At 46.1% G+C, this 24,187-nt stretch overlaps 1 protein-coding gene across 1 annotated transcript; it reads left to right on the top strand.

Moving 5' to 3' along the window:
• Nucleotides 1–954: 954 nt before the first annotated feature.
• Nucleotides 955–24,187, top strand: LOC116839240 (vitamin D3 hydroxylase-associated protein-like). The gene is given in 17 exon segments (XM_032805035.2): nucleotides 955–1,036; nucleotides 1,039–1,163; nucleotides 2,708–2,821; nucleotides 4,331–4,474; nucleotides 5,796–5,929; nucleotides 6,238–6,444; nucleotides 7,174–7,214; nucleotides 8,000–8,124; nucleotides 8,421–8,550; nucleotides 9,849–9,948; nucleotides 11,732–11,831; nucleotides 13,366–13,409; nucleotides 16,580–16,619; nucleotides 20,061–20,169; nucleotides 22,932–23,083; nucleotides 23,772–23,892; nucleotides 23,895–24,187. Coding segments are annotated over 17 exon segments (1,818 nt in total). The 3' UTR covers nucleotides 23,945–24,187.

Here is a 24,187-nt window from a genome sequence, read left to right as displayed (position 1 = left end):
GACAAGCAGAAGGAGGAGGAAGCAGAAGGAGGCCAGCGGCTCATCACTCCTCTGTGCTTCCCAGCAATGCCTGGCAGGGGGAGAGGGGACCCCGCTGCCGCCCCCGGCCTCAAGGCGGGGAATGAAGAACCCCAGGAGGAGCCGAAGTGGGGCTATGGGGGTAGAATTGATGGGGGGACAGGGTTGACTTGGGGGTTGGGTGCAGAATTAACTGGGCCGGGGACAGGCAGACATGAGCGTGCTGCTTTCTTTCAGGCCCCTCTAGTCACTGCTGGCCTGGCTAGGAGAATGTGAGTTGGTTTGGTTCTGTCCATTAGACAGGGTGAAATAAACACGGGGGGGTTAATATGTTGTCAAAACCCTTTTTTCTCTGATGCTTTGTTCCAGCCACTCAGTAAAAACACTTTGTTGCAAGGAGGCGGAGGGTCGCTATATCGTGGGCCCCAGGTCCCTGAAGGGAGGAAACGCAGGGGCCCAAACCCAGCTGGACCTGCAGAGGGATAAGTAGTTGGTATGCAGGGCAGTGTGCCAGGGTCCTGGTCAGAGAGTAGAAGAATTTGGGGGGAATCTCACGAGACAGGGTCAGGCAAGAGGCTGATCCGTGGAAAGGAGGCGCTCAGAGAGACCAAACCAGGGACACGGGTGCTGCTTGTCTCAGGCCCGTGAGGCTGTTAATGTTCAACATCCCATTCCAAATGGGACGGCCTCTTGGCCTTCTCAGAGGAGAAATGAAGTCCCCACTTGGCTATTGCTGACGGGGCAAAGGTTCAGTGCCAGAGTCCAGGGTTTAGGATGCCCAGCTCTGGAGTTTTACACTCTCCTGTTTCAGATCTGGTCTCTAGCTGACTGCGCGCTGCAGACAGTTAAGTAGCACTAGCCTTTGCCTGTCCTTTCCTGCTAATGCACCCGAGCCCAGTGTATCAGCAGGCGTGAAGGCTGGGAGACGGTCCCGCTATGATCCAGGCAGATTGGAGGCTGCTCCTGCCTGCGGGCGAGGTCGATCCTCGCGCCGTGGTAGCCCTGCTCTGTGGCTCAGCTGTGCAGTGCTGGTGCTGCGATGGGTGAGGCAGAGACAGATCCAGGAGAAGATGGACCAGGCAAGGAGGACGCGGGATCTCAGTCTAGAACAAATGGAAAAGGTGGCTCGGCGGTTTAAACAGCAGGTAACTTTTACTTTCTGGCCGGGGGTGGATTTGCGTTGCCTTAAGCAAGTGGGTCGAGATTGTTCATTCCCTAAATGATAATTTGGGGCAAGATCATGCTGAGCAGCAGCCCACCTCAAGGGGGAACTCCCTTCCATATACAGTGATGTACCCCCTTTATCAGGTGCAGCCTGCTGCACCCCGATTCTCCATGGCCTCAGTGCCTCCTTTCCCTTTGGAGAGCCATGGGCCCTTGGCGTAACACCCAGGCAAAGGGACTTTATTTCTGCTTAACTCTTGCATACGAATGAGCAGACACTGCTTCAGTGTGTATCTAGCTCTTAGATTGTAAGGTTCTTGGAGCAGAGACGGTATAAACTGACAGTTATTGCTAGTTGCAAATTGGGGCAGAACAATGTGAATTTTTTTATTCTTTTTCCAACCAAATAATCCATTTTGAAAATGGTGACTGTGTCTCAGCTGAAAAATCAAGGCACTAACTAGACAAAGATAAGGCTGTACAGAAAAGTAATGCAAGTATGTCACACAGCTCAAAACGCTGAGGTTGCTGCTGCTCCTTGGACGAAGAGGTAATTAATGGGTTTTCTGCATGAGACTGCGCTGTATTATTAACAGGAACTTGGCTATCAGTGCATTCCCTCCTCCTGCATGGTCTGTTGCATTGCAAGGCTACCTCTTTAAAGTGAACATCTTGACAAAGCCTTGGCTGGGATGATTTAGCTGGGGATTGGTCCTGCTTTGAGCAGGGGGCTGGACTAGATGACCTCCTGAGGGCCCTTCCAACTCTGATATTCTATGATTCTATGAGCTTCAAATATCCCCTGTTGGAAGTGATTAGCAGAGATAGGCAGAAATCATCCAGCAAAGTGATTGCTGATCAAAAATGGCAAAAAAATTTCATAGGGAAACTGCTGCAAAATTGCCTTTTACAAGACTGAAAATCAAACTCTTTTCTGACTTGTTTCCCGCAAAATGTACTGTGATTCTTCTGTTTTTACTAAAAGTCTTTCTCTGCTTCACTTTGTAAATCATGATTGGAATTTATAAAATAAAATTTCCGTAGCTATTTCCCACTCCCCTAATTTGCCCCAACCCAGCTAACTCGATTATCTTACTAACGTATTTTGGCAGACAACCTGCTCGAGTGCTCTTGCTGAAATCAACCAAAGTTGTTGTTTTTCAATAAGTCTCTGCTTTGTTCCCTAATGTAACCAGAAGATAAGCTCCAATGCTGTAAGAAGCTTCCCCTGGCGGACTCGCACAGAGTCCAGGAGAATGGATTCTGCCATGTTGGCTGGGGATATATCTATGGAGGAGGAGGAGTGTGGATTAGGTAGGAGGAGGCAGAGCATGAATAAATCATCACCAGGAGTTTTTAATACCTCCTGGGTGGTGTTTATAAGCTCACTCAGGGAGCCAAGCTCATCCCTGCTGTAACTCTCTGCAGGCTTCAGTAGAGTTACTCCTGGAGTGTAATTGCTCCACTGTTTGTAGTATCTTTTCTGTAAACCTTCCCTGTGTAACAATGCATCTACACCTTGCAGAACCCAGGGATACAGGCTAGTCACATCCTCTCCCTGCCACTTGTGGAGCTGGCTGAGAAACTGAAGGAAGGTTCCCTCTCTCCAGAGAGCGTCCTCTATACGTACATAGATCAGGTGAGTACAAGAAGATGTACTGGCCCTATAAAGTTAGGAGGGGGAGCCTCTGTGTTTCTGCTCAGCAAGCTAGATAATGTAGTCTTGGGTGGAAAGAGAGGGGAATTACCACAGCGATGCTCAGATATTCTGGTAATGAGGGGCAGTATGAAGCTCTAGGAAATTGAATGGAGCACACTGGAATTTTTAGCAGTGGAGAATGGGCGCTGCACATGTTCTCTTAGGTGGGGTGTTTTCTACTTCAGTCTCTTCTGCAAAGCAAGCCATAAAGGTATCATCGTCAGTAGACCCGCTCAGGAATTTTTTCAACGAAAGGTGTTTTTTTTTTTCATCGGAAAATGCCGATTGGTGGAAACAGAAACTTTTGGTGGGAAAAGGTTGGTTTGGATGAATTTTTTGACTTGAAAATGTTTCAGTTGGCCAAATAGATGTTTCAGTATTTTCTAAATGAAGAATTCTGGTTTCCCAGTTTGAAATGGCTTTTTGTTTTCAAAATATAAGCTAATTGCAGCTTAAAAAACTAAGAAAGGGTTGAAATCTAAATAAAATGTTGCAATTGACCCCAATCACTCTTTTTCCTTTTGGATTTTCAGTTCATGAAAATTTCAACTTTGTTCCATTTAGGATGAGAGAAAATTTTATGGGACAGGAAAATCATTCCCCACCCACCACTAGTCATTGGAAGTGGGGATAAAGCCCAGGACTTCTGAATCTAAATTTGTGTGAGCCACTTTGCATGAGCTAAAACCACTTTTACTGCCGCTTACCCAAGCCTGTAGAAGACTCATCATTTATGCATGTCCCAGCTCACTGCACAAGCATGAGCTATGCTCTCCAGGTGCATTCTAGGAAGTTGGGTATCTTGGCGGAGTGTAGGGGATTTGGTAAGGAGAGATGTAGTCTGGCACCTCTAGCTCACCTATTGGAATTTGGCCCAGACTCATAGGACCTCAGTATTGCCAAGTCACGAGTCAAGTGCTAAAAATCAAGAGATTGGCTGGCTTAAAAATCCTAAGGATTAAATAAACACTGGGGTTCATTTTATTTGCCTTCTGGTATCTGAGCCGTTTGGATTGACATGCTCAAGCTTTTCTCTGCAACCACCAGGTACTATTTTTTAAAAATGAAAGTTGAGAGTCTCAAGTCATCACATGACTCCAGGAGCTGGGACTTAAAAAACAAACAAACCCATCCTGTACATTGCAAGAGTTGGCAACACTGGAGGCCAAAAGTCATCACTATCTTAATAGCTGTTCAGTGACCTATGTCAGATGAATAGGACAAGTGCTCAGAGCACAAAATTGTCCTAACAACTGATCACAAAGAGCATATTTCTTAGCAGTCTCTATAGAAAGGCCAAGGACTGAATCTAAAGTCTTAAAAATGAAGCCCTGAAGGTTTGGCAAGGTCTCTCTTTTCAACCTCAAATATACTGTCTTTATTCATTGTTATACCCCATTCCCTTCTCGGTGTGTTTGCCTTGCCGCTGTTCTCCGTGTCCACGGAAAGGCCTTGGAGGTGACCCGGGAGGTGAACTGTGTGACAGATTTTATGCAAGGCTGTGAGGAGCAATTGCGGGAAGTGCGAAGGAAGAAGGAGAGAGGGTTACTGTATGGAGTTCTCGTCAGCATCAAAGATCACATTGGCTGCAAGGTGGGCACGGTATTTTCTGTAAACTGCTGGTCTGTTGACTACCTTGGACTGTTCTAAGTAAGCAAAGGTGTTCATAAAAACCTGGGAGTTTAGACTTTTGAAAGGGGCATTTTATCCCAAACAAGTCACCCTAAAAATTTCAGACTAAAGACAGATAATAAGTAGGGCTGTCCATTAATCACTGTTAACTCACATGATGAATTCAAAAAAATTAATCATTTTTAAAAAGATTAATCGCACTGTTAAACAGTAGAATACCAGTTGAAATGTATTAAATATTTTGGTTGTTTTCTACATTAACAAATATATCAATTTCAATTACAACACAGAATACAAAGTGTAGAGTGTTCACTTTATTATTTTTGATTACAGAGATTGGCACGGTAAAAATGATAAACAAAAGAAATAGTATTTTTCAATTCACCTCACACAAATACTGCAGTGCAACCTCTTTATCGTGAAAGTGCAACTTATAAATGTAGGGTTTCTTTGTTACATAACTACACTCAAAAATAAAACAATGTGTAAAACATTAGAGCCTACAAGTCCACTCAGTCCTACTTCTTGTTCAACCAATCACTAAGACAAACAAGTTTGTTTACATTTATGGGAGATAATGCTAACCACTTCTTAATTACAGTGTCACCTGAAAGTGAGAAAAGGCATTCACATGGCACTGTTGTAGCTGGAGTCACAAGATATTTACATGCTAGATGTGCTAAAGATTCATATGCCTCTCCGTGCTTTGGCCTCCGTGCCAGAGGACATGCTTCCGTGCTGATGACGCTCGTTAAAAAAAGTCTCGCCCTTTCCAAAGGAAGGGAAGTTTAACTTAAATGTTCGATTGATTCCCACCACCATGTCACCTAATTTATAGCAGCAAAGAGATGGGCCATATGCATGGACCTGTGGACATACCTTGCTTTACAATGCACTCTGCAATAAGACACACACAGCTGGCCCGTGTCTGCGGCTGAGACCTGTGGCTGGCCCATGTTCATAGGACTCAGGTTGTGCAGCTATAAAATTGCACGGTAGGTGCCTGGGGAGGAAGGTGGATGCTATCTGGTTACCTTCTCAGGTCCATTTTGTTCAGTTCTGATGATGCTTGGTGGCCGAGTGAGGAGACCACTTTCCTCCGGCTGCCACAGAGCAGCTTCTCCTTGTGACAAAGAGCCTCGGAATTAAAGAATAGGAGAGTCTTCTATTTTCTTTTTACCAACCGGGCTGACATGTCTCGTTCCTGGGAGGGGAAATCTACCAGCTCCCAACCACGTCAGCCCAGTATGTCTAATGAGCTCTGTTTCCCACTCCCCAAAAGGGTCACGTCTCCACCAGTGGCTTGGTGCAATTTCTCGGCAAAGCGGAGGAAGAGGACAGCGTGATAGTCCAGGTTTTGAAGAGGCAGGAGGCGATTCCATTTGTGAAAACCAACATCCTGCAGAGCATGATAAAGTAATAGCTTGTTCTCTGTATTACAGCTGTCCCTGCCCCCCCATCCCATGCTTCCTTCTGTCATCTCGTTAAAAAAATTGGGAAGTGAAGGGTTGACTTGGCTTTCTTCTCCCTGTCAGCGCTTCTGCTGCAGAATCCATTCCTCCCACCTCCAGTGCAGGAGAAAAGTTACCTGCCCTCCTGCTTCTTATCACCACGCCACCTTCGCTTCCCTCCTTCAGTCCAGTATCGTCAGCAAACCTTTCCTCCTGCTGTGTTTGCGGAGATAGAAATAATTAACAGCCAACCCACTCCTTTCCTTTCTCCAGCTATGACTGCAGCAACTTGATCTTCGGCCAGACGGTGAACCCGCTGAACCACAAGAAAAGCCCTGGCGGCTCCTCCGGAGGGGAGGGGGCGCTGATCACCGGAGGAGGGTCCATCCTGGGCTTTGGGACAGATATCGTTGGAAGCATCCGCCTGCCGTCCAGCTTCTGCGGGCTGTGTGGGCTCAAGCCGACGGGCAACAGGCTGAGGTATGCTCTGAAGTAGAAAACAACCATGTGACCACTAGTGAAATCTGTTTTACTAGTCAGTGGAGCCAGGCATCGGGTGTCCCCAAGGCACGGCTGTGCCCTGCATAACCATTGTGTTGTGGCTGCTTCCCTGCCCAGAGGCAACAAGCACTGATGCCTACCTGCTAACTTGGGAATAATGGAGTCAGGGGAGTTGCTCCACTCATGGCAGCCTGACAGGTGGGGCTGCTAGAAATTGATTTTGAACCTCCTTGTCACTGGGCCTGGATGGAATTTTGTATTTCCTAATTTTCAGAGGGTTACGTTTAGCCACCCTACCCATTCTGGAAGGGTTCAAGGCATCACTGAGCAACTGTAGCTCTTTGTTAATTAAATCTTGAGGCGTTTACTAGAGACAAGCATTCACCTGCCCTTTTCGAAGGGTGTGGACTATCCTTTGCAGAGGACACTTAGATTATATCCACGAGGGAAGATATAGGCCAATTTATCCTGTACCCATCTTTGGATCCACTTACCTCAGTTTGGTCTTCCCACGCTGCTCCTGCTTTAATGAGACCCTTTGATATATATAGACCAGATACACTGCAGTGCATGTTGGTAACACATGTACCCAGTAGCACCTGTAGTCTGTTTCGGTAGTAAGTGCGGTATCTACCACTCAGGCAGATCTCTTTCCTCCAAATACAGTTAACTGTTGCTAATTTTTCTCCCATTTTATATATTTCATAGCACCCATGGTCTCGCCAGTCCTATAGCCGGCATGAAATCAGGTGAGTCCGTCCAGATTAGAAAATAAAGCCTGGTTACCTGGGGGATAACATATGGATGCTAGTTAAAGACATGGTTGGTTGATGACAAGTTCTGAGCAGGGAAAACTGGAAGAGGTAGTAAGTCAGATCCTAGCCCCTGCTACAGCCCTTTGCGCTGTCACCTTCCATTTTTATTAGTGGTGAGTAAGTATTTTAAGAAATATGACACTGTCCCTTTAAATTTCACACTTCATGCTGTATAGGAGAGGATCTTGACTGGCCTGATTCTTTTGATGACAGCAGACAATCCTGTGCTTAATGTCCAGCTGTCTCTGGGTGCAGCGCAGAGGGGTGTGTTGTTGGGGAGCTGAGTAATGGGATCCTGATTCTCTGCCTGGTCTGGCCCCAGATACAGGTTAGAGCACCCTGGGGGCTGCCCTAACCTGTGCCAGCTGGCGTGGGGTCCCAAAGGCCAGTTGCAGATTGCCACAGCAGGTTGTACTCTGGCCACCCCTCTGGTCTGGGGAATGGCAAGTGGGGAAGGATAGGGACCGGCTTTGCTGGCTTGGGGGTCTCCTCCCTGCTTGGTATCCCCGACAGGGAGATTACAGACACAGTCTGCTCCTTTTACTCTGCCTGCTGCAAAGGAAACAGAGTAGGATCGAGGATCTGGCTCCAAGCGTTTGGCCCACCATGTCCTGTGTTGTTGAACAGCCTTCCCCATATTAGCCAAGAGATGGACTATGTAAAGGGGCACCTCTGCATTCCATCTTCAGTGATGGGCGTCCTTGCATTTGTGGTTGCAGTTACAGGAATGGTCGGGCCAATGGCGGGGGACGTGGACAGCCTGGCTCTGTGCATGAGAGCGCTCCTGTGAGACGACATGTTCCGCCTGGACCCCACCGTGCCACCCCTGCCCTTCAACAAGGAGGTAACAGAGTCAGACTGCTCCTCAGTGAGGGAACCTCCGTGTGACACGGCGCCGTGGATTAAAACATCCTAGTCTTTGCAAACCTGTGATCCGTATTATGGAAATAGCCCCATTGAACCAACTGTGGGCCCACCATCTTAGAACATGGCTTACTGTTGGACAGAACCTCAATTCGCCCACAACTGAACCACCTGGCAATGACCACTGTCCAAGACAGGATACTGAGCTAGATGGACCTCAGGTCTGACCCAGTCTAGCCATTTCCCATTCCTAAGCGAAAGCTCCTCTGCTTCCAGGTGTACTCCAGTTCAGTCTCTCTTCGGATCGGGTATTACGACGGATACGGCTATTTCCAGCCCTCGCCCAACATGAGACAGGCTGTCCAGGAAACCAGAAAGCTTCTCCAGAGGGCAGGGCATACGATATGTTTCTTGCGCTGAATGCTGGCCTGAGGGCCAGGGATTGTCAGAGTTCTAATCCCAGCAGTAACATAAAACATGACGCATGTGTATTTTGATAGCACCTAGGAGCCCCAGGCAGAAACAGGCCCTGCTGCGCTAGGTGCTGCACAAACACCAATCAGGAAACAGACCCTGACCCAAAGAGCGTATCATCTAAATAGACAAGAGAGAGGCAGCCTGGAGGGAGGGGTAGAACATACAAGTTAGCGGGAACAATATGATGGCAGCAAAAGTCCTGTTAATTCCACAGGGTTTTTCAGGGGGGTGGATTTACTTAGGAGGTGATCAGTTAAATAGAAAGAAGAGAAGGGAAGGGGACGAGGCTGGAGAGAAAAGCGTTAGAGGGTCAGGTGGCTTTGGACAAATCAGGTACTTCCCTGACCCATTCATCTGTCAAATGGAGATAATATCTATTCACTAACCTGTTGTGAAGATTAGAAAGTGAAAAGCTTCATTCAATAGTCTTTGTTCCCAGCCACCACTGTCTCACTAGCCTCGCAGGCCCACTGGTCTGACTTTGACGTCTCATAGACTCCTAGGTCAGAAGGGACCAATATGATCATCTAGTCTGACCTCCTGCACAAAGCAGGCCACAGAACCCTACCCATCCACTTTTATAACAACCCCTAACCCATGACTGAGTTATTGAAGTCCTCAAAATTGTGGTTTGAAGACCTCAAGCTGCACAGAATCCACCAGCAAGTGACCCATGCCCCAAGCCCACCTCCAACCATGGCTTGGGGCTTCCAAACTGCTGTGGGTGCCAGTTCCCCGTAATATTGCTTATGCTTGTGTCCCAATGAATATCAAGACATCTGAACCTCCGTGGGTCCCTGGTCTCTCAGTCCCTTAATCCAGCTCATGTTTGCCAGGCAAAAGGGCAGCTCTCTTCAGGGGGCATAAATCAGGGATCGGGGCAAGTTTTCATATCATCAGGGAGACCCAGGTTAATGAGATTTTGAACCTGGGACAATCAGTACTAAAGCGCCTCTACCACTTGAGTAAAGGAGGAATTTCATTAGCTACCGGAAGCAGTAGGCTATTATCCACTCTGGACCAGCCACTAGTGGGGGCAGTGACACACACTTGGCAGATGTGTTCCAACATTAGTATTTAGGGAAAATGGATCTGGGCACCCACAGCTAATCTGAATTTGGAACAAGAGGAGAGGCCTTTTTTTTGCTTCTCTAGCAAGGTTTTCACAAATGTATATTTTTGTCCAATGTCTTTGCCTCCTCTTGAGCCATGATGGTTTTCATGCAGCTGGTCCCTTTTACACGCCCCCTGGGATTGATTACATGGTGGATGAGCTTTTCACCAGAGGCCTCTTTTCTGATGGAGCTGCAAATCTGTTGGACAAATTGTAAGTAAATCCCATCGTCTTTGAACAGGGCTGGAGGCCAATTGCTGTGGCTCAATGGGTCATGCAGGCAAGGGAGCATCAGGAGGAATCAGCAGATAGGTTCCTTCTGCAAGGAGGCCAGGTTTGATTAGCCTGGAATTAACATGGAGGATGGGTTGTCTCTGCATGTTCTGTTGTCCTGCTGAGACTCTTCTGAGGAATGTTATTAAGAAACTAAGATTGTGCCGTCTCGGTCCATACTAGTTTGGAATAGTTTACAGGATGCTAAACAGAGTAAGCTCCATTGGTCCCATTATTCTCACTTCTAGTGGGTGCTGAGTTTCCATTGTCTAGGCCAAGGGTTGGCAACCTTTTAGAAGTGGTGTGCCGAGTCTTCATTTATTCATTCTAATTTAAGGTTTCACATGCCGGTAATACATTTAAACATTTTTAGAAGGTCTCTTTCTATAAGTCTATAATATATAACTAAAATATTGTTGTATATAAAGTAAATAAGGTTTTTAAAATGTTTAATAAGCTTCATTTAAAATTAAATTAAAATGCAGAGCCCCCCCGGACCGATGGCCAGGACCGGCGCAGTGTGAGTGCCACTGAAAATCAGCACGTGTGCCATAGGTTGCCTACCCCTGGTCTAGGCTAATCAACCTGCCCGTTATACTTGTATAGCATCGTCTGCCACATCATGCTAACCTCAATTATATATGTCCACGCTCTCAATGGGTCCGGTGCTGTAGCATCAAAGCGCCATTGAGACCATTAGGAATTGCATCATTTTTGTGGGATAGGACTATGTTCTCCCCTTCTTCATCATTGGCACCGCTGTGGTGGTTCTTGGTCTTTTCTCTCCGTGACTGCTGGCTGTTCTGTTCTTGTGGTTCGATGGAGAAGGCTTCTCAAAGAGAAGAGTCGGAAAGGGATTGAAGCTCATTCTAATCCCTGGTGGTAGGGGATTGCATGGCGGAGGGTCCTTCACTGACTATGTCTAGCCCCAGTGAGTTTCATGGTGGGCTCCATCCGCTGCGGCATCCTGCCTGATCACAGCTGTCAAGATAGGTTTCGGAAAGTGATGCAGTCTCTGAGATATCTGGGCCCCCACCCCACTTTACACAACTGCATCCGAATTCCAAAGCAAAATATGCTGCCGGATGTATACAGCATTCTGCATTTCAGAGCACCTCCCCAAACCAGCACAATACACGTACAAATGGGGAAAGGCCAGGAAAGAGGGGCAATGGTCTTGTGGCTGAGGCGTTGGACTGGGACTCATGAGATGTGGGGTTGATTCCTGGTTCTGGCACGGACTCCTCGCGTGACCCTACTCATGTCATTTAATCTCCAAGTGCTTCAGTTGCTCCAGCTGCAACGTGGGGAGGATAACAACAGAATTGCGTGAGGTTACGTTGACTCATGGTAGAAGTGCTCAGAACTCGGGTGAGGAGACATGCAGCTAGAAGGCCAGCAGAGTGAAGGCAAGTCCCAAGGTGTGTAAAAACAAAACAAAAAATCCCGCAAAAATGGGAAATACTCCATAGTCTACCAAAAAAATGGAAATAAATATAGGAAATAAGCATTCATGTCATGTTGCAAAGAGTTATTCTGGAGCATCTACCCTTACACACTGAGCAATGATTTCTGTTATGCTCAGGGGTTCAGAACTTGATATCATGGGTTGGTGCCTGCGTGAGTTGTCGTTTTACTATTTAAAGATGCTAAAATGTTGGTTGGGAAGTGGCACTCTACAACTGGATTGACATGACAGCCTCCTTTCTCCCTCACCTTCCAGCAAAGGGGACATTGTGGATCCGACCCTGAAATCGCAGATCAACTGTTACCATCTTCCCATTCTGGTGAAGAAGATTCTGGCCCTCATCTTAAAGCCTGTGGTAAGTCACCTCGATGTGTATCCTCTTCGCGCGCTTATTGCAGTGGGAGTTGCTCAAACATCTACAGGCTGGGAAGGTTCCCACAGATGGAGAAGGAAGATATAAAGAGCATCTATTCAGCAAGCATTTGTGGTGAAGTCCCGGACCCTGTTTGCATTGTTCTGCTGTTGTGATATAAATCAGTCTGAAGCAATTCTGGAGTCATGGTGTAAAACCAAAGCTATTTTCTCCAATTTGATTTGAATGAGAACTTGTATTTAGGACCATTTCCCTTACGACAATAATTGCCAAGAAGATGATTCTCCTCCTCCTAGCCTAGTGGGTCCAATAGGTGAATCAAAATAAAACTATACGCTTCTTGCATCATACGGTGGCCTTATCACAGAGCAGAACAGGTCATTCAGGACAGTAATAATCACAAACCTTACGCAACTGGCAGTAGGTCACCATTTCTTCTTGCTGATGATCAGATTTAAAGCTTAGCTATAAACAGTTAAATCCCAAAGGTGGGAAAAATCCTCAGCGTTTTGCTATGAACTTTTTTCCTAGCAACTCATGGTGACCAGTAAAGATCCAGTTCTGGACCCCAATCTCAGATCTCTGAAGGCCTTGAGGATGTTTGGATCTGGGATTTTAGTTTGGATCACTCTCCAATAAATATGCATAGCGGCTCATCATTTTAATGATTGGTCGTTACAGTATTTGCTTGTATTGTTGTAAGGGCACCGTCCTGTGTGTGTGCTTATTCAGAGCTATTCACTTACGCTCAGGTTTTGTCTGAATCAATAGTTAGTCCATGACAAACTGGGGTGTGAATCTACCATATACTAAACTGTCCACGTGGATCCTGCTGATGCACACTGACCGTTCCTTAGTGTGCTTTGATCTAATACCCATTCACAGCAGGACTAGGTGAAAGCACACTAAGACACTGTTAGTGTGGGTCAGCAGGATCCACACAGACAGTTAGTGCATGGCAGGTTAGATTCACACCCTATCATGCTGCAGACTCACTGTTCATGTAGACAAGCCCTTAGTAACTACTACAATGGGTGCAGATTAAAAACCATAATTGAATCTGGAAGGTACAAAGCCTGGGGAATGGGTACATGTGACAGGCAAAGCAATGCAGAAGCAAGTTTATTCCTGTTTTCTGATGTTGACATGTATTTTAGGGTGTCTCATAAACACTTCTGCTTATGCTGTTGTTCTGCAAAGGGAAGCTGTTGGGTTTTATCTTGGAGAAACTGTTCATGAAATACGGTGCAGTGAAAAAGGGGACTCTCTGAGCAGCATATATGTTCGCTATGACATTGCTGATTGTTCACATGCCGCTGCACTATTTCTACTGCTGCAATGGAAAACTGTAGAGCAGACAGACTTCATTACGCAGGCCTGCTCTGGTGGGGCCTCGGCAGCGTTTGGTTTTCATGGAAGGCTGAAGCAGACTAACTGGCTGATTTCTTCTGAATGATGCTGCTTTTGACTGCCCTGCACAGTGACCCACTCATTCCAAATGTTGTTTCTCTCCAAGTATCCACGAATCATCAGAAATCTGAACGCACTGTGTGGAGTGGGGTAAGTGGCTCTGTGAAAAGTTCCTCTGCACCATCAAATTAAGGTATATAGAAAGGGTGCCTTTGTCATGGTATCAGAAGTGGAAAGGAAGCCAGTATCTCCTGAGGAGACTATGCATTTTAACACCTTCCTTATCAGAATCAAGGCTGTACAGATCATTTTTATTTCTACTGGTGGCCTGATATGACCTCAGGGAATGTAGAGCTCCCTGTTCTTGCTTGAGTTTTGGTTTGTGCTCTGTGCTCCACTTCTTCTGCGCCAGACTAGGCTGTTGCTCTCCTAGAAGGGCAAAATACACATCTGTGGCTACCTATCTGTCCCGGGGAATCCCTGCTTTAGCTCACACAGGTACTTGGAGAGCAGTACACGAGGTATGAATTGTAAATCGCAGTAGGATGCTGGTCTATACCCAACTGCGTTTCCACTTACAGCTCATAACTGGTGTCTGAACTTGAAGAGTTTGTATGTTGCATGAGCAAGTTCATTGGGAACGTACTTTGCAAGCCAGGGGCTGGACCCAAAGCCCATTGAAGCCAGTGGAAAGGGTCCCATTAACCTCGGGGGGCTTTGGCTCAGATCCCCCGGATTCCAGAATGCTTTCCCCATGTGTAAAGCCTGATGCAGCTCCCCTGAAATGAGTTGAGGTCTTTCCCATTTGCCATAATGGACATTAGATCATGCCATTAAGCCTTTACACTTTTATTCTGTATGTGTTGAATGGAACTGCCCCAGCTTGTATATTACATAGAAATAGCAGGTAACGTTCTTTTCCCTGAATCCCATTCTGAGGGCAACATGTTAATCTAATAAGCTCTAGCTGTTATCATCCTCAGATCTCAAAGTGCTTTACAAAGGAGGTCAGTGTCATTATCCCCCATTTTACAGTTGGGGAAACTGAGGCAGGAAAATGACAAGATCCAGAAATAGAACCCAGATCTTCAGATCCTCAAAGGCCATTAAATCATCCAGTAAATGATGGAAATCCTTACATTTGTGTGTATATGACTAATTAGGACATCTTCTTTTTCAATTTTCTTTCTATTATTCCTCTGATATACAGTAATTACAAAATTAGCCATGATTCCCAGAAAAAAAGATAAATAGGTGGGATTTTATCCATATAAAATGATGGGGTCTAAATTAGCTGTTACCACTCAAGAAAGAGATCTTGGAGTCACTATGGATAGTTCTCTGAAAACACCTACTCAATGTGCAACAGCAGTCAAAAAAGTGATCAGACTGCTGGGAATCATTAGGAAAGGGATAGATAATAAGACAGAAAATATCATAAAGCCTCTATATAAATCCATGGTACATCCACACCTTGAATACTGCATGCAGATGTAGTTGCCTCATCTCAGAGAAGATCTGTTGGAATGGGAAAAGGTTCAGAAAAGGGCAACAAAAATGATGAGGGATATGGAATGGCTTCCATATGAGGAGAGATTAATCAGACTGGGACTGTTCATCTTAGAAAAGAGATGACTAAGGGGGGATATGATAGAGGTCTATAAAATCATGACTGGTGGAGAAAGTAAATAAGGAAGTGTCATTTACTCCTCATAACACAAGCATGAGGGGTCACCTAATGAGATTAATAGGCAGCAGGTTTAAAATAAAGAAAAGGAAGTATTTCTTCACACAGTGCACAGTCATCCTGTGGAACCCATTGCCAGTGGGTGTTGTGAAGGCCAAATGTCTAACTGGGCTCAAAAAAGCATTAGACAAGTTCATGGAGGATAGGTCCATCAATGGCTATTAGCCAGGACGGGCAGGGACGCAGCCCCATGCTCTGACTGTCCGTAGCCTCTAATTGCCAAAAAACTGGGAGTGGACAGCAGGGGATAGATCACTCAATAATCACCTTGCTCTGTTCATTCCCTCTGGCATTGGCCACTGTCTGAGGCAGGATACTGGGCTAGATGGACCGTTGGTCTGACCCAGTACAGCCGTTCTTATGATTTCACTCCATGTATGTATCTGTGGGAATATTGACTCACCACAGTCACTCCCCCTTGTGGCTGGGCATGGTAAGGCAGACTTCCTCCTCTCATGCCCCCTGGGTATGGTCACCGCAGTCCCACGGGGAGCTGCCTCTTCTCATCACTCGGCCCTCCAGCCAGGTGGTCTTGTTCCCACCCCTTCCCGGCTCCCTTGGGTCTGTTAACAGATCCAGTGGAAATATAAAGACAGCTGACTCTTCAGAACTGACTGGGCTTATCTGGCTGCCCTCTCACTCAGGGCAGCCTCGGCTGCATCCCAGTGACTTCGCGTCTGTGTCTGGCTCCTGTGTCTCATTCCACCACACAGTGTACGGCTGGTGCAGTTCTTCACCTTCCCGGGGTTCCAGCAGGCTGTTGTCCCTCAGCAGCTCCTCACCTTCCCTTGGGCTTCAGGTTCACCTCAGGAGCAGCCACTTCCCTGAAAGAGGGAACTCACTACATCCTCTGCCCTGGGTCTTCTCCCAACAGAATGCAGAAAACTCCAAACAAACCCAGCTAAAGGAGCCTCCGCCCATCCAGGCTTGAGCTGTTAGTCCTGATGGGTTCTCCCCAGCTCCCTAATCCTGTTGTGGAACACTGACCCCTAGCACTACTTCCCTGGACCCTTGCTCAGCTCCTCTTCTATAACTTCCCTCTGGTTCCTGTCCCAGACTGAGGGGCCTCTAACCTTCTCCCTCCTGGGCTTCTCTGTCCTGTCCTGGGTCTCCTCCTAGCTTTCACTTCCGTCTTTTATAGAGCAGACCCAGCTCCTCCCCAGATGGTCGGATAACAAATCAAGCCTGACATACTCCTCCAGGTGCAAAAAAAGTGGGCTAATTGTGCACTGACTCCAGTTAACCTTTTTGCCCACCGGTGTGGGATTTACACCCCATCACAATATCACAATGAAGCTAGGTGGGAATGGATTTAAGTGAATTTATTGTGAATTTTGTCCATATGGCTGAGTGAAAAGAAATGTGATGACACTCTTTTAAAATAAACACTGAAAGGCTCTTTAAACGTATTCCTAGACATATTTGGCTCATATGTGGTATGATTGCTTGATCTATATAATTGTCATATAGGTGGTCATTTGTGTTCTGTAATAATGACACATCATTTTAATGACACTTTTATCTGCATTTTATTTATATGATGTACGGACGACTAATCCTGTCAATTTTCCAGATCAGCAAAAAGCCTTTGGAAGCATCATGTAGCAGTGGCGGTAATATTATTTTCTCACTAAGACAAATTATCAAGATTTCATATTGACATTTAAATGGTCATTTCAGCTACACAATCAGTGCAATACTGAAACTGATCACGTGAGAATAAATCAGAAACACCTCACTTTGAGAAACAAGCATTTCTAGAATAGGTGATGAGTGTACAGGCAGAACTTATATGCACAGAGGCATATAAGGTCACTCAAGGGAGAGATGATCCTTCGGACTGCTTTCTCCAAGCAGAAATAGCACAGGAAGAACTTGTAATGAACAATTTCATGTATTTCCTCTTGAAGCAAATCCATAGCTTCAAACACTAGATACCATTATTGCTAGTTAAACCACATATGGAGGTATTGAGGCTAGAAACCAGAACCTAAGGATTCAAATACACAGATGGTCAGCATTTGAGTTAAGGTAGAATCTTCTTGAGAGTTTGTGGCCTCGTTGTAGAGCTGGTTGGGAATTTTTGGACTGTTTTCCCATTGGAAATGCCAGTTAGTTGAAACTTCTCACAGAAACGTTATTGGTTTCAGTGGAACGTTCGTCAGTTCCAGGATGGCTAGCCAGTAGCCCAGTGGTTTGGTCATTCACCTAGGATGTAGGGTTTCTAGGGTCAAACCTCTGTCATGCCTAATTTGGAGCAGGGATGTGATCCTGGCTCTCTCTCATATTAGACAAGTGCCCTAATCACTGGCTGTTCTGCAGTGTGTGTTTGGTGTCTCACTCTTAATTTCTTGTGTAAAAATTCTAAAGCTCTCGCTTTCATTCCAGTGTGGAACAAAAACAAATGTCAGAACTTCAATTTTTTTTTGCAAAACAGAATTCTTGGAGGCTTCAGCCACTAGCTGAAGAAATATTCATGCTTAAGCAAGTATAAGGCCTGGTCACACACCGCATTTAAATGATTTAAAGAGCGTTAAATCGATTTAACGCTGTACCCGTCACACTACATGCCCTTATATACGATAGAAAGGCTCTTTAAATCAATTTCTGTACTCCTCCCCGACGAGAGAAGTAGCGCTAAATTCGATATTAACATATCGATTAATCGGTTAACGTCGATTTTCTGTCGACACTATTGGCCTCCAGGCGGTATCCCCAGTGCACACTGACCGCTCTGGACAGCAATCGTGAACTCGGATGCAGCGGGCAGGTAACAGGAAAAGCCCCGCGACTTTTGATTACATTTCTGTTGCCCAGCATGGAGCTCTGATCAGCATGGGTGGCGATGCAGTCTCAAATCCAAAAAGAGCTCCAGCATGGACCGTACGGAGATACTGGATCTGATCGCTGTATGGGGAGAGAAATCTGTTCTATCAGAGCTCCGTTACAGAACACGAAATGCCAAAGCGTTGAAAAAAATCTCCAGGCTACAGCGCTGCGTGACAAGCGTTAACGGGAAGCCAGAGACTCAAATGGACACTCATGGATGGAGGGGGTACTGAGGACTCCAGCTATCCCACAGTCCACAGCTCTGAAAGTATTTGCATCTTGGCTGAGCTCCCAATGTCTGTAGGTTCAAACACAGTGTCTGGCGTGGTAGTGAATAGCTCCTCAGTTTCTTCCCCGCCCACCACACGTGAAAGAAAAGGGAAAGAAATCATTCTTGACTTCTTTCAGTGTCACCCTATGTTACTGGAATGCTGCGGTAGACGCGATGCTGCAGCAGTGAAGAGCAGTATCCGCTCCTCTCCCTTCCCCCTCCTGGTGGTAGATGGTGCAGTAGACTAGTAACCGTCCTCATGAATATTTCTAACATGTTGACAGGAGGTGTAACATTTCGTGGTTACTCCCAGTAGATAGGACAGAACGGCTAATAAAGCTTCATCATAGCAACTGGGGGCTTCAGCCCCCTCCTTCCCTGTGTAAAGAAAAGATTCTGTACTTGCCTGGGACTGTCATAGCAGCAGCAGCTGTGCTCCTCTCCCCCACAGCGCTTAATGTCCTGCCTGGAATATCATCGCGCCGGGAGGCTGCCTCCCCTCATTTAATGTCACTAATCAGTGTTCTATCCCTGCATTCTTTATACTTCATGACACAAATGGGCAGGACACTGCCACGGTAGCCCAGGAAGGTTGGGGGAGAAGGGAAGCAATGGTGGGGTTGTTGCAGGGGCACCCCCGTGAATACTGACACGGAGCAGCTGTGCTTCTGATAAACTGGTCCTCTAATACACTTGCCCTTATCTAGGCAGGACTGACTCTATTTTAAGAAACCATAAGGGAATGATTGACCAGGAGTCAATCCCAATTTTGCTTTTGCGTTGCACCCCGGCCGATTTCAGCCAGGGGCACTCATGATAGCAAGCGGGACAGTACAGAGGGGAGAGATAACCGTCTTCATTGCCAGTTTACTCCGGCAGTAGACGGTACAGAACGACTGGTAACCATCTCTGCTATCATGCAAAGCAAGTGAATGCTGCTGGTGTAGCGCTGGAGTACGCCTCTCTGTCCGCGCATCCAGTACACATACGGTGCTGGGAAAAAAAACGCTGAATACGGGCTCCATGGTTGCTTGTGCTAATGGCGTCTGCCAGGGCAATCCAGGGAAAACGGCGCGAAAGGATTGTCAGCTGATGTTTCCCGGAGGAAGGAATGACTGACGACATTTACCCAGAACCCCTGCGACAATAATGATCAACCCAAACTCCAAAGGGGCGGGGGAGACTGCGGGAACTATGGGATAGCTACGGAAGAGCTACCTACAATGCAACGCTTCAGAAATCGACGTTAGCCTCGGAGCATGGACGCAAAATGCCGAATTACTGTGCCTAGTGTGGCTGCATGAAATCGAATTTATAATATCAGTTTTATAAAACCGATTTTAGCTAATTCGATATTATCCCGTAGTGTAGATGTGGCCTGATAGTCCATCCTGCAGAGGGCAGTCGTGCACATGTAAACTGATACATTAGTAGAGGTGGCTGAAATTTTTCAAATGTGTTTTTTTCCAAACGAAAATTTTTTCTTTTTTTGAACCGGAAATATTTTGTGAAAAATTGTCAACATCACAGACATGTTTTTTGTTGTTCTTCTCAACATTTTTAATGACATGGATACTCAAAAATATGAGTTTACCAAACCCCTACTTTTCAGGAAACGACAAATTTCAACGTTTTGAAATTATTATTCAAATAGTTATTGACATGCTTTGTTGACTAAAATCTTGGTTTTCGGCGAACAAAAGATTTTTGATGAAAATAGATTTAAAAATGGGCCCACTTTGAACCCAGTGAATTGGAAATTACTTTGCAGTTCTGAAATTTTGGCCAAATTTTCATCTTTTGATCAGCTCCGTACGTTATGCTGTAGTCTTCCAGGAAGCACAAAGATGTTCGAAACAAACCCCCCAAATTTTTAAAGAAAATACAGATTGGCCACAACTGTAGCTTAGTTACAAGTGTAACTCTCTCTCTCTCTCTCTCTCTTTCTTCCTAGGTTTACCGTACAGAATTCATTTCTAAATGGAGGAAGGTGGAGCTGGATGTTATGCTGTGTCCTGCTTTGGGTCCAGCGTTTAACAAGGGCTATCCTGGGAAGCTATTTGGTAATCTCTGGCGATGTCTAACTCTACCAATTCAGGCTGGTATTGTAGAGGTACTAGCAGAAATGGAAGCAAGCTTTTCAAGGTTGAAAAACCTACTAAAAGAGTAGTTATCAATCATAGATATGTAGGGCTGGAAGGGAACTCAGTCATCAAGTCCAACTCCCTGTGCTGTACTAGGACCAAGGAAACCTAGACCATCCCGACAGGTCTTTGCCCAACTTGTTTTCAATGATGGGGATTCCACGGCCTTCCTTGGAAGTCTGTTCCAGAGCTTAACTACCCTGAGAGTTAGAAAGTTTTCCCTAAAATCTAACCCAAATCTTCCTTGTTGCTGATTAATCCCATTACTTCTTGTCCTACCTTCAGTGGACATGGAGAACAATTAATCATAGTCCTCTTTCTAACAGCCCTTAACATATCTGAAGACTATTACCAGTCATCCCTCAGTCTTCTTTTCTCAAGACTAAACATGGCCAGTTTTTTCAACCTCATAGGTCAGGTTTTCTAACCCTTTAATCATTTTTGTTGCTTTCCTCTGGACTTTTTCCACTTTATCCACATCCTTCCTAAATTGTAGTGCCCCATATTGGACACATTACTCCAGCTGGGGCCTCACCAGTGCCAAGTAGAATGGGACAGTTAACTCCTGTGTCTTACATATAGCACTCTCGTTAATACGCCCCAGAATCACATGAGCCTCTTCGCAGTTGTCTCACATTGATGACTCATATTCAGTTTGTGAGCCACTGTAACTCCCAGGCCCTGTTCAGCTGCGCTAACACAGATAGTTATTCCCCATTTTGTAGTTGTGCATTTAACTTTTCCTGCCTAAGTGATGTTCTTTGCACTTGTCTTTATTGAATGGTTCGCTGGCAAACTGGGTGGACGTGTCTAGTGTGATCCTGCTGGGGTTTGTCCTGGGACTGGTGCTACTCAATACTTTCACAAATAGAGTGGAGAGGAGGCTTATAAAAATTTGCAAGATGACACCAAGCTCAGAAGAGCTGCAAGCACTTTGGAGGTAAAAGTGAGTTGGGTAAAAATGCCCTGACAGAAGGGACAGGCAAAGGTTTGTAGCTAGTGGATTATTATTGTGCAGCAGTTTATAGCACATTTTGTTCAAAGCACAACTCAAGAGGCTTCCTCAGCATTAGCAGATGAGTTAAAGAAGACAGAAACCAATCAGCAATATCTGAAGTGAGCCTTGACATGTTAATTGCACCATTGTGATCTGACTGTAAATCTAGCTACCGAGCAAGTGTTGTAGCTGCAAGGATGATATTGTTCTTCCAATTAGCCCAATCTCATTGTTGTTGCAAAGAGGGCTATGAAGTTTCTGCAGCTAAATGCACCATGCAGATGTGGCGATCTCCAGCATGGGTCATCTTCAGAAATTGAACCTGACAGCTTCGGCAAAGATCTCTACCACTGGAGCTAAAGGAATAACTCCTTTAGCTAGAAACAATAGTAGGCTGTTATCCTCTAAGTGGACCAGCCACCTGAGGCAGACACAGCATACACTGTGTACAGGTTACGTAGACCACTTGGCTTAGCAAAGAAGCTTAGTCTGTTTAGACAGGATTATTTTAAAATGTTTGCCTTTCAGCTTTGGCTAAGGAGGCATATGGCTCTGGTGGGGATAACCTTGGAATAAAGGAGGAATGTCTCCTCGAAGCTAGAAGGATGATGACTAATTAATGGGCAATTGGATAAGAAAAACAAACATGACTATGGGGTTGGAGGGTTTGAAATAGGAGGGGTAATTGAGAGCCTACTCCAACCACCATTGAAGTTAATGGAAAGAATCCCATTGATTTCAGTGGACTTGCATCAGTTCCTAAAAGAACAAATGGGCCAGATCCTCAGCTGGTACAAACTGATGTAGCTTCATTGATTTCAATGGTGCTACGCTTGTTTCCACAAGCTGAGAATCCGGGCCAATGTGTTTAGCTTGGCTAAATGTCCAGGAATGAGCCTGTCATTGTGCCAACAACTGCAATACATGCAGCATATGCTGTTGTTTGGGGGGGGAAGGGGAAGGGTAATAGGATGAAACTGAGCAAAATAAAACTTAGGCTGAATACCAAGAAATATTTGGCTGTAGAATAATCTCTTCAGGGAAATGATGGAGGTCCCAGCACTTGAGCTAGGCTAGACTGAGCAAAGCTCTAGATGCTAATCTCCAGTATTGAACAATCCTGCATCAGTTGGGAAGAGGATGTGCTCTGTGATCTGGGAGGTTTTACCCATCTCCGGTATTCATGGACAACTGTCTGAAGTCAATGGAGCGACTCCTCCATTTAATACAAGCTGAGCTTTGTTCAGCTCCATGCATCCTGGCTTGTGAGAATGAGAAAGAGGTTACTGACTGCTGAGCCTTGAGCTTCGGTGGCATTATTCACGTCTGAGTAAATTGCACTGATTCATTGGATGAGGGCAGAATTCATTCAGTTATCAGGAGGGTCAGTGTGGACACTAAAGCTGAATTGGCAGAAGGCCTCAGCCCAAGGCTGAGATATTTCTGACTGCCACCGTCTTATAGAAGTGTCCTGGGAAAGGTCATTGTCCAACGTCTCAACAGGGAGCCTTTCGTGGCCACCGATCATTCATCTCGAGTGAAGACTGCACTGTGCAGCAAATCCTCTGGGCGTTCTATTCCTCGGAGTAAGAACTTTGCCCAGAGCTGGGGTTCCACATGCCAACTGTGGCTCGACAGAATTGGAAACCTGATGCTCTGAGCTTGTTCTGTTGTCTTTTCCCAGCTGCTACTTCCTACACCAATTTATACAATGTCTTGAACTTCCCTGCTGGGGTTGTGCCGGTCAGCGTCGTCACGGAGGCTGATGAAGAACAGCTGAAGAATTACAGAGGGCACTACGGCGACCCTTGGGATAAGAGGCATAGAGAGCGGTTAGCTGACATTACAGAGGACGATTTCCAGATCAATACTAAGGGAAATCTGCCCTGCCAATCTGATGTCCCTCTGCATGGTTAGGTGGGGGTAATTTCTCATATGCTTTAGTGACGAGGTTGCATTACAGGACAGGATGAGGCAGACAGCTGGGGAAGGGATGGGAGACAGATAAGGTAACTTCATTAACAGTGAGCACACAGTAAAGCAGAATTCCATTGATTTCAGTGTCGCTCCACTGATTTCCACCAGCTGAGGATCTGGCACCCTGTATCTCTATGCCTGTCTGCTAGCAGTGCCATTGACTTCAGGATGACTGCTCTAGATAGGCGACTCGTGGGGAGGCACCAGGTAAAGGAGGGGCACGTGACTGCCTCATGTGATACGCCCGTGCTCTCCCCATCCCATGTGGGGTTCTTCCCTCCTGCTGAGCTGACTCCCCTTGGCATATTCGGCTGCTCTTCCTTGCAGCCAGGCCCCAGGCAGCATGGCTGGAAGAGGAGAGGCTCTGACCCCACCTCTTCCCTTCCAACTCTGGCCCCACCCTTTCTTCTCCCCACCCAGGCCGGTGGAGGCACTTGACCCTGGGGAGGGTCACTTGACCCTTTGTGCCCCTCCCACCAGTTGGTATGTGCTTCTGACTGTGCCGTAAGTGCCCTGGGTGACATTAGGACGCTTGTCTCCTCTGAAGGCTGTGGAAGGAGCCGTGGGGCTGCCTGTCGCCGTTCAGTGCGTGGCTCTGCCATGGCAGGAGGAACTGTGTCTGCAGTTCATGAAGGAGGTGGAGATGCTCACTCGTGAGAGGAAGAGGAATGTGGACCCACTGATGATGATGATGACGACACTAATGATTTGAACTTATAAACCAAGTCACCTTCCAACTAAGACATGAAATAATGTGAGGACACCCCTGTGAATTGGACTGTTTCCCTTAGTGGTTAATAAACCTTTTCAAAAGCTGCTTCTCCTGTTAACAATTCAGCCAAAGCCTGACTCTGTGCAATCAGTGCTTCATTTGCCTGTGTTCAATTTTTAACCAAAGAGTGGGAGAAAAGCAAAAAAGGATCAAAATCTCGCTGAAGGATCAATGAGCAGCAGGAAAACAAA

This window comes from Chelonoidis abingdonii, chromosome 7 (genome assembly GCF_003597395.2).
Source record: "Chelonoidis abingdonii isolate Lonesome George chromosome 7, CheloAbing_2.0, whole genome shotgun sequence".
Taxonomy (NCBI): domain Eukaryota; kingdom Metazoa; phylum Chordata; order Testudines; family Testudinidae; genus Chelonoidis; species Chelonoidis abingdonii.
This window is presented reverse-complemented; position numbering and strand designations above follow the sequence as displayed.